At 35.4% G+C, this 13,105-nt stretch overlaps 3 protein-coding genes and 1 non-coding gene across 4 annotated transcripts; 1 reads left to right on the forward strand and 3 right to left on the reverse strand.

Moving 5' to 3' along the window:
* Positions 1-154: 154 nt before the first annotated feature.
* On the reverse strand, positions 155-1,701 carry LOC116017655 (vestitone reductase-like). Its single transcript, XM_031258277.1, has 3 exons — positions 1,044-1,701; positions 596-797; positions 155-408 (listed from the first exon to the last, which is right to left on the reverse strand). The coding sequence occupies exons 1-3, from the start codon at positions 1,699-1,701 to the stop codon at positions 264-266; spliced, it is 1,005 nt and encodes a 334-aa protein (XP_031114137.1). The 3' UTR covers positions 155-263.
* Positions 1,702-3,456: 1,755 nt separating this feature from the next.
* Positions 3,457-8,155, forward strand: LOC116014830 (probable protein S-acyltransferase 14). Its single transcript, XM_031254787.1, has 7 exons — positions 3,457-3,954; positions 4,473-4,692; positions 4,787-4,878; positions 6,201-6,324; positions 6,412-6,497; positions 6,734-6,799; positions 7,661-8,155. Exons 1-7 carry the CDS (start codon positions 3,730-3,732, stop codon positions 7,784-7,786), a joined length of 939 nt encoding a protein of 312 aa, XP_031110647.1. The 5' UTR covers positions 3,457-3,729; the 3' UTR covers positions 7,787-8,155.
* On the reverse strand, positions 7,397-7,468 carry TRNAW-CCA. The gene has a single exon. It is a non-coding gene; the product is annotated as a tRNA-Trp (tRNA).
* A 415-nt stretch (positions 8,156-8,570) lies between the features above and the next one.
* On the reverse strand, positions 8,571-9,755 carry LOC116017661 (F-box/kelch-repeat protein At3g23880-like). Its single transcript, XM_031258283.1, has one exon. The coding sequence runs from the start codon at positions 9,753-9,755 to the stop codon at positions 8,571-8,573; it is 1,185 nt and encodes a 394-aa protein (XP_031114143.1).
* Positions 9,756-13,105: the final 3,350 nt, after the last annotated feature.

Genomic DNA, 13,105 nt, shown 5'->3' on the forward strand with positions numbered 1-13,105 from the left:
CCAAAGGTGTTGATCTAATGGATAAGAAATAGTCCCACTTATAATTTATTTTTATTGACACTGTGAGAATTTGATTACTGCCACAAACATTGGAGTTTGAGTTTAAGTTGCGTTCCGTGTACACAGTACAGTTTGATATATTGGTGATAAACTTATTAAAATTTATTGAATAAGGTGAAAATACGAAACAATGTCATACTAATACAATTACAACCAATGAAAGCGAGATATGGTAATTATAACATCTTGAGTCAAGTTGGAAACTAGAGAAGTCCAACTCTTCTGCAACTCTCAATGGCTCCATCGAACATTTCTTCGAGCCCGTACTTGAATTTGAAGCCCATATCCAATAGTTTCTTTGATGAAAGAATTGGATGTTTGAAATAACCTCCCATATCCTCTAAAGAGCTGCATGCAATTAACATATACATATATCAACACATATGTTAAAAAAATGGGTATTAATCAAGGAAATCAATATCAATCTCACACGTTTCTTTAATAATTTGATATCATTTGTCAGGTTTTCTGCCAAGACAATTATAATCACGAAGTATAGATGAAAAATGAAGAATAATAGTAAAGTAGGACTTACTATGAATATGGAAGATGATATTGTGGATATCTAGTTGAAAGAAATTTGTGCAAGTCTTGGGGTGTTATTCCAAGAGAAGAACAAATGTACCTCCCCTTTGCATTACGATGCTCCATAAGAAAGATGTGTGCACTTGCCGCATCATCAACATGCACAAATGGAGTCAATGAAGGATACTTCATAACATTTGCTTGATCCCCACCTAAAATTTTTCAAAAATAATATTCTTGTGTTACAATTTTTACTAAATATATAAACAAATCATACTAGAAACTTATATAAATACCACTCCTAACCTATTAATTATTCATTGACTGGTTAATATTTTTTCTTAGATAAAGAGTAATATTTGCGAGTCACTATTCGAGAGTGTGTCTGTATTATGTAAATCCTACTTTGTAATTCTAGCGGGCAAAAGACGACTAATTCATGAAAATAAAGGTTGTACCCAAAACCATTGACATTGCAGGGCGTAGGGTCTCGGGGAACTGAGGAGACAAGAAAGGGCCATGGATCCATGAAGTAATAACTGTGACAACATCAACTTCATATTTCTCTCCGAACTCCAACGCCGCCTTTTCCGCTAAAGTTTTGCTAATAACATAGGAAGCCCCGAAAGGCTTTGATTCCTTAACAAAACCCACATCCGTCCACGACCTCTCGTCGACGACGGCGGAACCTCCGTCGCCGTTAAACACGACGGCCAGCCTGCTTGAAGTAACCACCACTCTCTTAACGGTTTTCGACCCAACGGCCGCCCGCAAAACGCCCAACGTCCCATTAACGGCGCACTCGATCTTCGCCTCCTCGATCTCCTCCGACCCCTCCCCGAAGTCCATCGGATGAGCAACGTGAAAAACTCCGACGCATTTCTCCACCGCCGCCTGGAAACTCTCCGGCCGGCCGAGATCCGCCTCGAAAACGCGCAGTCTCTCCGACGCTCCGGGCAAACGCGTGAGATAGCTCAGATCTATGGCCAGTGACCTAACCGTGGTGTTAACGGAGTAGCCATCTTCTAGAAGTTTCATGATCAACCATGATGCCAGAAAACCTGTTCCTCCGGTGACACAAACAGTTCCTTTCCCATTATCTCCATTTTCTCCCATTTTTTCTTTTGGAGCAAATTATAATTCAGTGTATTTCTATCTTATATCTCTTTGTGCACCAATGTATATATAATGGTATTGGAGATTAACGTAAACGTGCTAATTAGGTTAATTTGGATATATATTGTTTGCTACATTTGGTAATTGATTATGACAATATTACTATACTCATAATTTCCCTCTTTTAATAATGTAATCCAGTAAATATTCCTTAAATTAGTTGATGAGGAAATTAAATATTTAGAAATTCTTCATAGAGAGCACATGATACATGTCTTATCAAAATTATCTTTATTCGTGTAATATTTTCTAATTTTCAAAAGTTGATCACACATTCTCACTTCTATATTATCAAAATTTGTAAATTCTTTACTATTTTCTCTACATTCCGTAATATTCTCTCAACTTTAAAAACAATCACACTTCCATTTTATATTATAAATATAATACTCCTTAATAAAGTAGTAATAAAATACAAATAAAAATGAAATAAAACTATAAAAGTCAAGCTTGCAAGCTTGATATTATAGCAAGTAAGCTACATAAGCTAATAAAATTGTTAGGCTTTGTTGGGCCACGCCGCTCCACCCCACTTTGACAGTTCTAGAATATATAGATTAGGTAAATTATGCTCATGTGTAATAGCCTACAAGATACATATGAGAAATATATCAAATTAGGAATACCATGTGTAACAAGTTAAAATGAAAAGATGTTAGCAAAGAATCATTAATTTTTTTTGAGTAAATATCCAAAATGATCAATCGATCATATCATAATTCACAATTAGTCATCGACGACTAATTTTATCAATTAAGTCTTCAACTATTGAATTATTCCTCAATAATTCACAAATCAACCATTAATTGAAGTACCTTATTAAATAAGAATTGAATATTTGAGAATTTTATTGTGTAATAATTGAATAATCAATGACCTTATTGAATAATAATTGAATAATTAAAAACTTAATTTGATAATCTTAATAGTCAGAGATTGATTTATGAATTATGCTATAATTGAAGGATATTTTGGATGTTTATTCACTTGTTTATTTATTTAGTAAAGCATTAAAATTAAATTAATCAAAATTTGAATAAAAAGATTAATTTGTACAAAACAATATAATACAAGGACTTTGTAAGTAGGGTTTAAAATCATAAATAAGTCAATGGAGTATCTAGAAGGTCAAACTTTGCCTTCAAGAAAAAGAAAACAATGGAAGTCCTACGCAGCTACTCTCCTTCTCTTACCAAATATTCCACACCAAATAATGCATAATTAACCAAAACATTTGAATAAGAAATTCAACTAAAGGTGTATTTGGAAATTCAAAAAATAATTTTTAACAATTATTTTTTTGAGTTTTCAGTAGTTGAAAGATGATGAAAAATTGAAGTTAGTGAAAAATAATTTTCGGTCAAAAGAAAAATGGCTTAATTTTTAAAAAAATGACATTTGTTTTGAGAAGTTATTTTTCAGATCCAACTGTTCTTTTTTTTAGTTTTTTTTCTCAATTTCTTTATCGACTTTCTTTTAAAAGTATAAGAATAAAAGTTACTCCGTAGTAAATAACAAGAATTAATGGATTATTTTTAAAAATAATTCTGTTAAAAATAAATTTATATTTTAATGATTCATATTGCAATGTGAATCGTGGTTGGGCGAATAATAATTGAGCAAAGACTGACGAGCTTACTTGAAATATACTACAACTACTCCGCATACGATATGAGCTGAATTTCCAATTTTAACCCCAAATGGCGAGCTTCGACCTTGCATCACGATTAACGTCAACATAGAAAGCAGCGGCGCCATTTCTCTCCTTCTTCTCCATTTTTCACTCCGTTTACCGGTGGATTCCATATTGTCTACCATCTGGAATCCATAAACCCTAAGACAAGTTTTTGTAGGAACAAATAAAAAAACCCAAAAAACAATCAGATAATTCCAAGGAAAACAAAAATATACTGGAATAAATCTTCTTTTCGGATAATTTGTTTTGAATTTTGTACAGATTTATTGATTATGTATAGATCTGGAGCTGTGATGGCTTGGAACGTCTTCAAGTTCTGCACCGCCCTCCGTGGGCTGGGCTCGATCATGATCCTGCTGGTCCTCGGCGTTGTCGGTGTCACTTATTATGTCGTTGTTATAACCAATTACGGCCCGATCCTCGCCGGCGGAGGCGGAGGCGTCGGTGTTTTCGATACACTCGTCGCTCTGTTCGTGATCGCGCTGTTTCATTGTTTGGTAAGTCTCGCAACGAGTTTATCCGTAATTCCACTCATTTTATCAGCTCGCGAAATGAGCTATGTGTTGAAGTAAATGCATAGTCGTTTTACAAATTTTCTGGTGAAATAGAGCTACTCGAGAGGGTTTAGGATCGTGTTCCGATCATCTAAGTCTGAAAAGCTAGCTCAGTGAAGATTTGACAGGAAATTTAGACCATTCATGGCTTTGCTTGCTAAGATTGTTTGATTTTAGAGATATATGTTACTTAACTTTAAATTGAACTTGTACATTTTGTCTGAGTGATTGGGGATATTAAGCTGTGCTAAGAAAACAACCACCTCTACAAGAACTGTATTAGATTATTTCTTTGTTGCTGTTGAGCTTTTGGCCCTGTAAATTCACCTTGATGATAATTAAGAACCTGAAATTTAAGGAAGTACATGTATATTTTTTTGTTTTTAAAATGCTATGAAGAGTGTGGCTGTGGATGCTTCAAAGGTGTATGAAACTAAGAAGCTGTTCTGCAATTACTGCAGCTGGTGATGCTATTATGGAGTTACTTTTCCGTTGTTTTTACGGATCCGGGTAGTGTGCCGCCCAATTGGAGGCCAGCATTGGATGAAGAAAGGGGGGACACTGATCCCTTGACTGCATCAGAATTTGGCAGCTCTCCAGCAGATCTGCCACGGTCAAGAATCCGGTTTTGTAGGAAGTGCAACCAGATGAAGCCACCTAGATGCCATCACTGTTCTGTTTGTGAGTTCCTTATTATGCAAATCTTCTCAATGTATGATTTCATTTTTCTCATCAGTTCGTTGACAATTTTGTTCTGATTGTTTACATATAATAGGTGGACGGTGTGTGTTAAAAATGGATCATCATTGTGTGTGGGTCGTGAATTGCGTTGGTGCTTTGAACTACAAGTATTTCCTTCTCTTCCTGGTATGGTATTTTGGTTGTGGGTTATGATAATACTCAAGATGGATTTTCTCATAGGTTTAAGTGTTTAACTCTATAAATTTCTTATATCTAGGTTACTAGTCTTAGTGTCTTACTCTCCTTTTTTAATATTCTCATATGCAACATGCTTCACTGTTTTTCTCCTCTAGATACAGAGCATTTAATATGAATGTATATGTTTGATTACACCATCTGGTTGAATTTGATATAGAATAATATAGATGCTGTGGGAAATAGAATGTAGTATTCTTTCCTGACTTATAAATTATGTAAAGTATATTATTAGGTTTCTCCTTGCCATCTCTACTGACAGTAAATGCACAATAGTTTATTTGACTGGATCATCATTTTTCTTCTCTCTCTCTGAGTTTTCCCAAATAATTAGAACAATTGCCCCTCATAAAATTTATAGAGGTAAAGCTGAACAGGTCAACACAAAGAAATTATCCGTTTTGATGCTTATCGAGTCATACTGTTATTCTTTTTGACATCATTCTGTTCAGATATTTGGTGTTTCAAAGCCGGGTGTATTGATAAGGCGCATCTATGGTGGAAAGTGATATGACATGAAGATTATAGATATGTTTTCATGGACTTGTGAATATCTGAGCCATCCATACATTGGCTAGTGATAATGCATTGAGTCATTGATACATTTTCTTTGTGGAGAGTATTATCTTTCATTGCACACAGCATAAATGTTTTAAAAGAGTCACTATGTCAAGGTGGTAAGAAAAGAGTGAACCTTGTGAGAGCATATATTATTTTATAGCCAAGGTTTAAAAAGGCTTTTTTGAGGCCCGCCTCAGAGTGAGGCTTAGCAGGTACGCACCGAGGCTTACGCCTCGCCTCAAGGCACGCCTTCGCCTTTTAAAACATTGTTTATAGCTGATATTGTATGTTTTGCTATGCATTCACCAAATCTATTAGTTTCTTAATTTGGAATATAGTCGTGAACGATAGATTGTTTCAGAATATTTGCTTTACCTTTATTGGTCTTGTTATTATTATTATTATTATTATTATTTTTTTTTTTTTGCTGGTATACATTAGCTCATAGCCAATATCTCTTCTTACATGACCACTTACCAGAATGGAAAGGATAGGAATTGGAAAATTGGTTTCAAACATCGGCAATGCTGACTAAATATACATTAAGCTATTTCTGATTTGTTTAGTAGTCATTTTTGTCATTGATTTAAACATAAATCTACTGAGAGCCCTTGTTTTGTTTATCAGTATTTAAAACATTTTACTGACAATAGTCATCCCTGACAAAGCTTATTATATATCCTTTTATGCAGTTTTACACATTTCTTGAGACAACCCTTGTGACATTATCATTACTGCCAGACTTCATTGCGTTCTTCACTGATGGAGAGATACCTGGTACTCCAGGAACTCTAGCAACGACTTTTCTTGCTTTTGGTAAGCTGTGGGGAGACTTATTTTTTGAACTTTCTTACCTCCCATCCTACTTTGAAGTAAATATTAACTTTTCTTATGTTATAACAGTGTTGAATCTTGCTTTTGCTTTGAGTGTTCTTGGATTTCTGATTTTGCACATGTCATTGGTCTCGGGGAATACCACTACTATTGAGGTAATCTTTTTTACCTATAAAAAATTTCTGTAGATTTCATTCTTTTTGTCTATATAATCTATATGCCTAAGTTGAAACCACTCACCACCCTACTATCTTCACCATTCTTGTAATGCTTTCAATTTACAGAAAGGAATATATGGCTGTTAGAATTGATGTTAAATGTTAGGTTGACAAAAATGGCAATGTTAGCTTTAATGCTGAGATTATGTGGATATCATTTGTCTTGCTTTCAGGCATACGAAAAGAAGACAACTCCAAAGTGGCGCTATGACCTTGGTCGAAAGAGAAATTTTGAACAGGTGAGCTGACTTTAAAAAAAAAGGACTTGCAATTACTATCGACTCTTTAGAAGCCTTCTAATAATTCCTGTCTTGTTTGAAGAAATATCTTGATTACAACTAAGTACTAACCTAGTCTGTTTGTATGTAATTAGAGGTAAGCTATGCTAAGCAGGTCTGTATATTTGTAGATAACTTCCAATTTTGGGCTAGGTTTGAGAGAACTTGTAAAGGAAGCTATATAAAAGTATGAGATATGAAGTTTTTTAGCATTTAAAAGTAGCCATAATGCAGCTATCACCAAGAAGGCCCCCTACCTAGCGCTGAGCAAAAAAACTGCTGACCACATAACCGAGGACTAATAACTGAACCAACCAGAAATTTTGGTTATTGGGTATTAAGTTTTAAAAAAAAACAGTTATTTCAGTTGGTTACGACCATCTTGGTGGTTGGGAGTTTAGTGGGCACTTAAACTTAGGGAATGTGCAATGATCACTTATTGAGTTTAAAAATATTGGTTATTTTGGTTAGTTATGATATCTTAATTTTTTTTTTTTTTTTTTTTTGGTTCTTTCAATTATTAATTGATAATTTTAGATCCAAACTGTTCCGGAGTATTGAACCCGACGTGAATCGAACACGCAACCTTCTGATCTGGAGTCAGACGCGCTACCATTGCGCCACGGATCCTCTTGTATTATTAATTGATAATTGACTGTAAATTCTTGCACCAGTCTCCCACTTACCAAAAATAACAATTTTAGTGTTTTCTATTGTTGGACCCCCTTGACTGAGCCTGCTGGTCACAATTTGGATGCATTATTTACATGTGTGTATTGTGTATTTTCTTGATATGATTACTGATCTGTTTTCTCGTATCAGGTGTTTGGAATGGACAGGCGGTATTGGTTCATCCCACGCTACTCGGTAGAAGATTTAAGACGGACACCCGCCCTTCATGGGCTTGAATATCCAACCCAGCCTGACTTGGACGCTCAGGAATTCTAGTGAGCAGTAATGAAGGCCACCTGCCGTGAATGAACTTTTGATCCTCCACACGCCCAAATCGCCATTTGACTAATCAAGCATGAGGTACAACTGTTTGATCCTCCACAAGAACCTCGGGTTATATGTAAGATAAGGAACACTAATGTTTCGTTGTCTAACACAGCAGTGTTTTGTTTCGTTGAGAAATGTAGATTAATTCATCTCTTTGTAACATCATATCGCCACCACTACGACTTTGTTGTAACACTGTGATTACCTTTGTAGTCAGGGAAAATATCCTTCTTTTTCATGCATCATAGTTATTTGCACCTTTGTTGTAACACTGTAATTACATTTTTAGTCCCAAAAAAAACATCCCTCCTTTTGCTATATTACAATACTAAAATTATTAGAGGATCAAATGCAACAATGTCAGCACACCTTTGTTGTAACACTGTAATTACATTTTTAGTCCCAAAAAAAACATCCCTCCTTTTGCTATATTACAATACTAAACTTAATAGAGGATCAAATGCAACAATGTCAGCAAAGGTTGTCAATTTTAATTATAAGATTACAAATTCAATCAAAAGGCGGACTTTTACTCCGTAAAAAAAAAATAGCAACTAGAATCAAAAGGTTGGCTTTTACTCTGTAAAAAAAGTGGCAGAGGATTAAAAGAAAACTTGAAAATCATTTGACACATCTCAGGATCATTTTTATTAACTTTTAAGGCCGGTAGACTTAAAAAAATAACATAATGTTGAAGCTTGCTCAAAATATTACTAATAAAAATAAAATGTTATCAGATATTAAACTCTTTTAAAATAAATCTCAACACATAATCATTTTTGCGCTCATCATCATCATCTCTCCAACTAAACTCTTGTGGCGAAACAAAACTCTGAACATAGGAACATATAGCGGCAGTATGATTTTTATGTCCTGATTCTGCTTCTGCTTCTAAGAAATTCTCCAGCTTCTTATTCTTGAAATGATAAACTAATGTTCCCCACCATCCATACAAACAGCTCCCAATCAACACTTGTGTACTGTATTTGGAAGAATACAATGTAAAGTCCCGATGATAATCAGATCTGAACTGAGAGCCAGAGATAACAAACTGACTAATCCACGAATTCTTCACTCCATATTCCTTCATAACCAACACTTCAACCTCCCCTGTTTCCTTCCTCTTCTCCCGAGCCATACAGAGATAGCCGTCGTCTATGATTCCCAACCCTAGAATTGCAGAACTTTTCGCCGGAAAAGTAGGGATGGGTAGCTCTTTGAATTCATCACTCTCTGCATCGAAATAAACCACTTTTTTGCATCTCCGTGAGGAACACCAATCCGTAGCGGAATGAGCTACCCTCCAATGGAGTGTGTTGCGAAAATTAACCCCGCTGTCTCTAACGGACATTGCGTGGAAAGGAAACGACACTTTTTGCCACTGTTTGTTCCTGAGGCTGGCAACCATAGCAGTTCCATCCGGCCGGAATAAGAGAACAGCCTTGTAATCTCCCGTGGACGGGACATAACATAGCCCTGAGGCTGAGACCTCATTATAACGATACCACAGATAAGGATTCAAAAGTCGACAAATCTCAAGCACTTTTGTGCAGCAGCGAGTGGAGGGATTCCACAACAGAATATGCTGTCTCACGGAGAAAAGCACGAGGCCGTTGCAAGAACACCAAATACCGGACCGCCAATCACCCTCACTGAATAGCGTTTTGATGCGGGGAGTGCCGTCGGTGGTTATGGATGTAAAGGCTAAGTTTCTGTCGGACGCCGCCGCCACAAGCAGTCGCCGGCCGCCGCGGTAGGAGAGCTTGAAATCGGGGTCTTCTATTGTGGATCGCCATTCTTTGCATACGCATTCGCATCGGATCAGAGCTTTCATCTTCAATTTGAAAAGTATATGGCGAATCATCTCAATTGGCATGTGCGGCGGCGATCGAGCTTTCTTTGCGGCTGAAACTTCCATGGCGATCCAAGAATTGATGAGAATGAAGGAATGAATTGAAGCTAGATAATGAGAAGATCGGAAAGAAATTAAAGGCGGAATGAGGCTAGGGTTCACCAGTTACAATTTCCGCTTAGCTAGGAATTGAATCAATACTAATTTCCTACGTAATAAATAAATAAATCATATATATAGAAAAATTCTCCCAATTCGGCTGGGTTTTGATCAGGTTGTTGTTGACTAGGCTGAGGCATTGACACAATAACAATTACTTTGATTCGGATATGAATTTATTACTTAATCTTGATGCTATCCAAGTAATTAATTTCATAAGGGGATGAACTATAACAAGTCGAACTCGAGTCACCATAGATTTATTGAATTCGAGCTCGACCCGACATGACTTTGGGCTCATCAAATGGGCTTGTTTTCAAACCTAGTATGGTGACAATAGAATTGTTTATTTTAATCATGTGCACGATGAACTCAGAGTGTTACGCTCGCAAGAACTACGGAGGAGGAGAAAACTTGATAGTGGAGTTGGGGATTATAGATGACTTTGGATGTCAACTTGTCAAGAAGAAGCATCTTCTGGAAATGATTTTGGTTGAAAAAGTTAACATTTTTTAAAACATATATATATATGTAGTTGTTATGAAATATTAATTATAACTGTGATATTAATAAGAAATTGAGAATCTTAAACTAAAGATGAAGAACACTGAAATGGAGAAGGAGGAAGAAGCATTTGTATTGATGTTTCTGGGATGGATGATTTACAGGGGAGTGATGGGGTATTTATATTACCCGGAAATGAATAAATAAATATATTGTATACTGTAGATGACCTCATGGCTGACATAGCATTGCTGGATTTGTTAAAGCCTGAAAAGGCTTAGCTGCCCCTATGGTCACGGGATCAAACCTTGTAGCTCCTAGCTTTTGTCTGCATCTTGAATTAGCTCTTCAACCATTATATACAACTAAATGTTCTCCAAGCATTCTTCAATAGTAGTAGCAGCAAAATGGATTGAGTCTTGAGCTTTAAACAATAGGTCCAAGGTTCAAATCATAGCTTGAACATCCACCATTTTCTTTTTATTTCATAACACTCCCCCTTGGATGTCCAAAGGATGAACACTATATTGCCTCGTTAAAAACCTTACCAAAGAAAAACCCGGTGGGAATAAAAACTTTGAATAAGGGAAAAAGAGTACAATATATGCTCCCCCTGATAAAGACATTATTGAAGATCAAGTTCGTGTGCTCCTCCTTGTTTCTGAAGACTTTTTAGATGATGCCATACTAATTAATAATGTTCTCCATTGGCCATCATCTTATTATACTCATGCCTCATTAAAAACCTCGCTAGAAAAACCCTGTGGGAAAAATCTAGCCGAGAGAAAAAGAGTACATGGTATGTTTAATTATGTATTACACTGGTTGCCTCATTAAAAACCTTACGCTAAGAAAACCTAGTGGAAAAAACTTAGCTAAGGGAAAAAGAGTACAACCATATCCCCAACATAAACTTCAGAGCATAATATTCGTGATTCATTATGCTCCCCCTGAAGATAACATTCTTCAAATCCCTTATTTTAAACTTCAAAATATAGAGGGATTTTGTGAACAATCAGGTTCAACTATCAATGGAGAAAATATATTTCATAATAATTGCGTGACTCTTTTTAGAGCTCACGTGGGTATAATACTGACATTATCATGTCTAGTCAATTTTCATAATATACCCATAACATTATTCTTATTGTCCACTTATAGAACAATGGTGTAAATTATAGTACAACCAGTTTTTGGGACTTGGCATCATGGGATATAATAATAATAGCCAATACCCAAGTAGCCCATTATATAGTGGTTTGTCTAAGTAGCCAACCAGAATCATTTATGGGCTAACTAGTGTATAAATTCCTTTCCAAGGAAATACTCGATCTTTCAAGTCGAGATAATATTTAGCTTTCACATACAAGCTTTTCTTTCAAATCCCGTCTTTAGACATGAGCTAACATCATTAAGCTCTTTATATATTTCATTGATGTTTATACCATCAATATTGACTGAGATAATAAGTTCATTAGTGACTCTTTATTAAACACAAAATGGCACATATTATCCCTTCTTCACGAGGATAATAACTTCATTCGCCACTCTTTAAAGAGTACATAATGTCACATAATATATTTATATTCCTTCTTCAGAAGGGAAAAATACTCAGTCTATTTCACGTCATATATATATAGACCTTAAAATCCATTATGGATTTCCAAATATACTGTCCAATGGCCCATATTTATGCGGTCATGACATTCATCATATATTATCCAATGACCCATCTTATGCGGTCATGATATTCATTAACTGCATATTATTCACTGCCAATGATATAATCAGCGAAACTTATTGCCATCCATTTATAACGAGAATATGGAAGAGTATATCAATTATGGGTATCTGTGTAAACCCATGAGCTCCAAGCCTCGCCTTTTATCACATCATTATTCTCTTTTGTACCAACACCTATTAAACGGTGTGTACACATAATATAGAGAATAGCGAGCTGAGCTATTTGTCTTCCTTAATTGCTCATTTTATTTATCAATTAATCAAGGCATTTCTTATGCCTAATTCTGGCCAGATTGAGCAATTATAAAGGCAATTGAGTTGTCAACAACATTTTCATAATTTTCTCCCATATCCATAATAATTATGGCAATTTCAAAATCAACCAGATGATAAACATTTCCCATCAATATTCAAATCTAGTCGTGTCGCATCCCAGTATTAATTATTTGGTGCACCACTGGGTATTTCGTCCTTTGACGAATGTCTCTTTTAGACATCATTGATAGAAATATCAATAGATATATATTTGGCAGGAATAAATAATCTACTGAACATTGAGTTTAGTCAATCTAGTATGTGGATTTTTGAAGATCTTTTCATTTTATGAAATTTTCTCGGCATTCAAATTTTCAAAAATAATTTAGGCACAAATCTCCCCCTAATGCCGTGAAAATGATCTTCATGCAGTCAGCGTATCAAATGATCTTTTATCATGGGCTCTAGGTTTTTATACAATACATGGATATTTATAATCAACATGTATACCTAGCTTTATTTAATAGCCCGTAGAGATACGCAATGATGTGATAATAAAATAGACTGCATATTAATAAAACACAGATTTGGGAAATGTACAATTTTTACCACGTACTAGATGTAAAGTGGAGTATTCATTTTATGCAGTATGTCAGATTTTGATTAAAACAGTAGTATATCAATCTTTATCTCCCCAATATATAATTTCTATTTAAGCATGCTTTATATGGGAGACTACTGTTTGACATATATAC

Source organism: Ipomoea triloba, chromosome 4, assembly GCF_003576645.1.
Source record: "Ipomoea triloba cultivar NCNSP0323 chromosome 4, ASM357664v1".
Taxonomy (NCBI): Eukaryota; Viridiplantae; Streptophyta; class Magnoliopsida; order Solanales; family Convolvulaceae; genus Ipomoea; species Ipomoea triloba.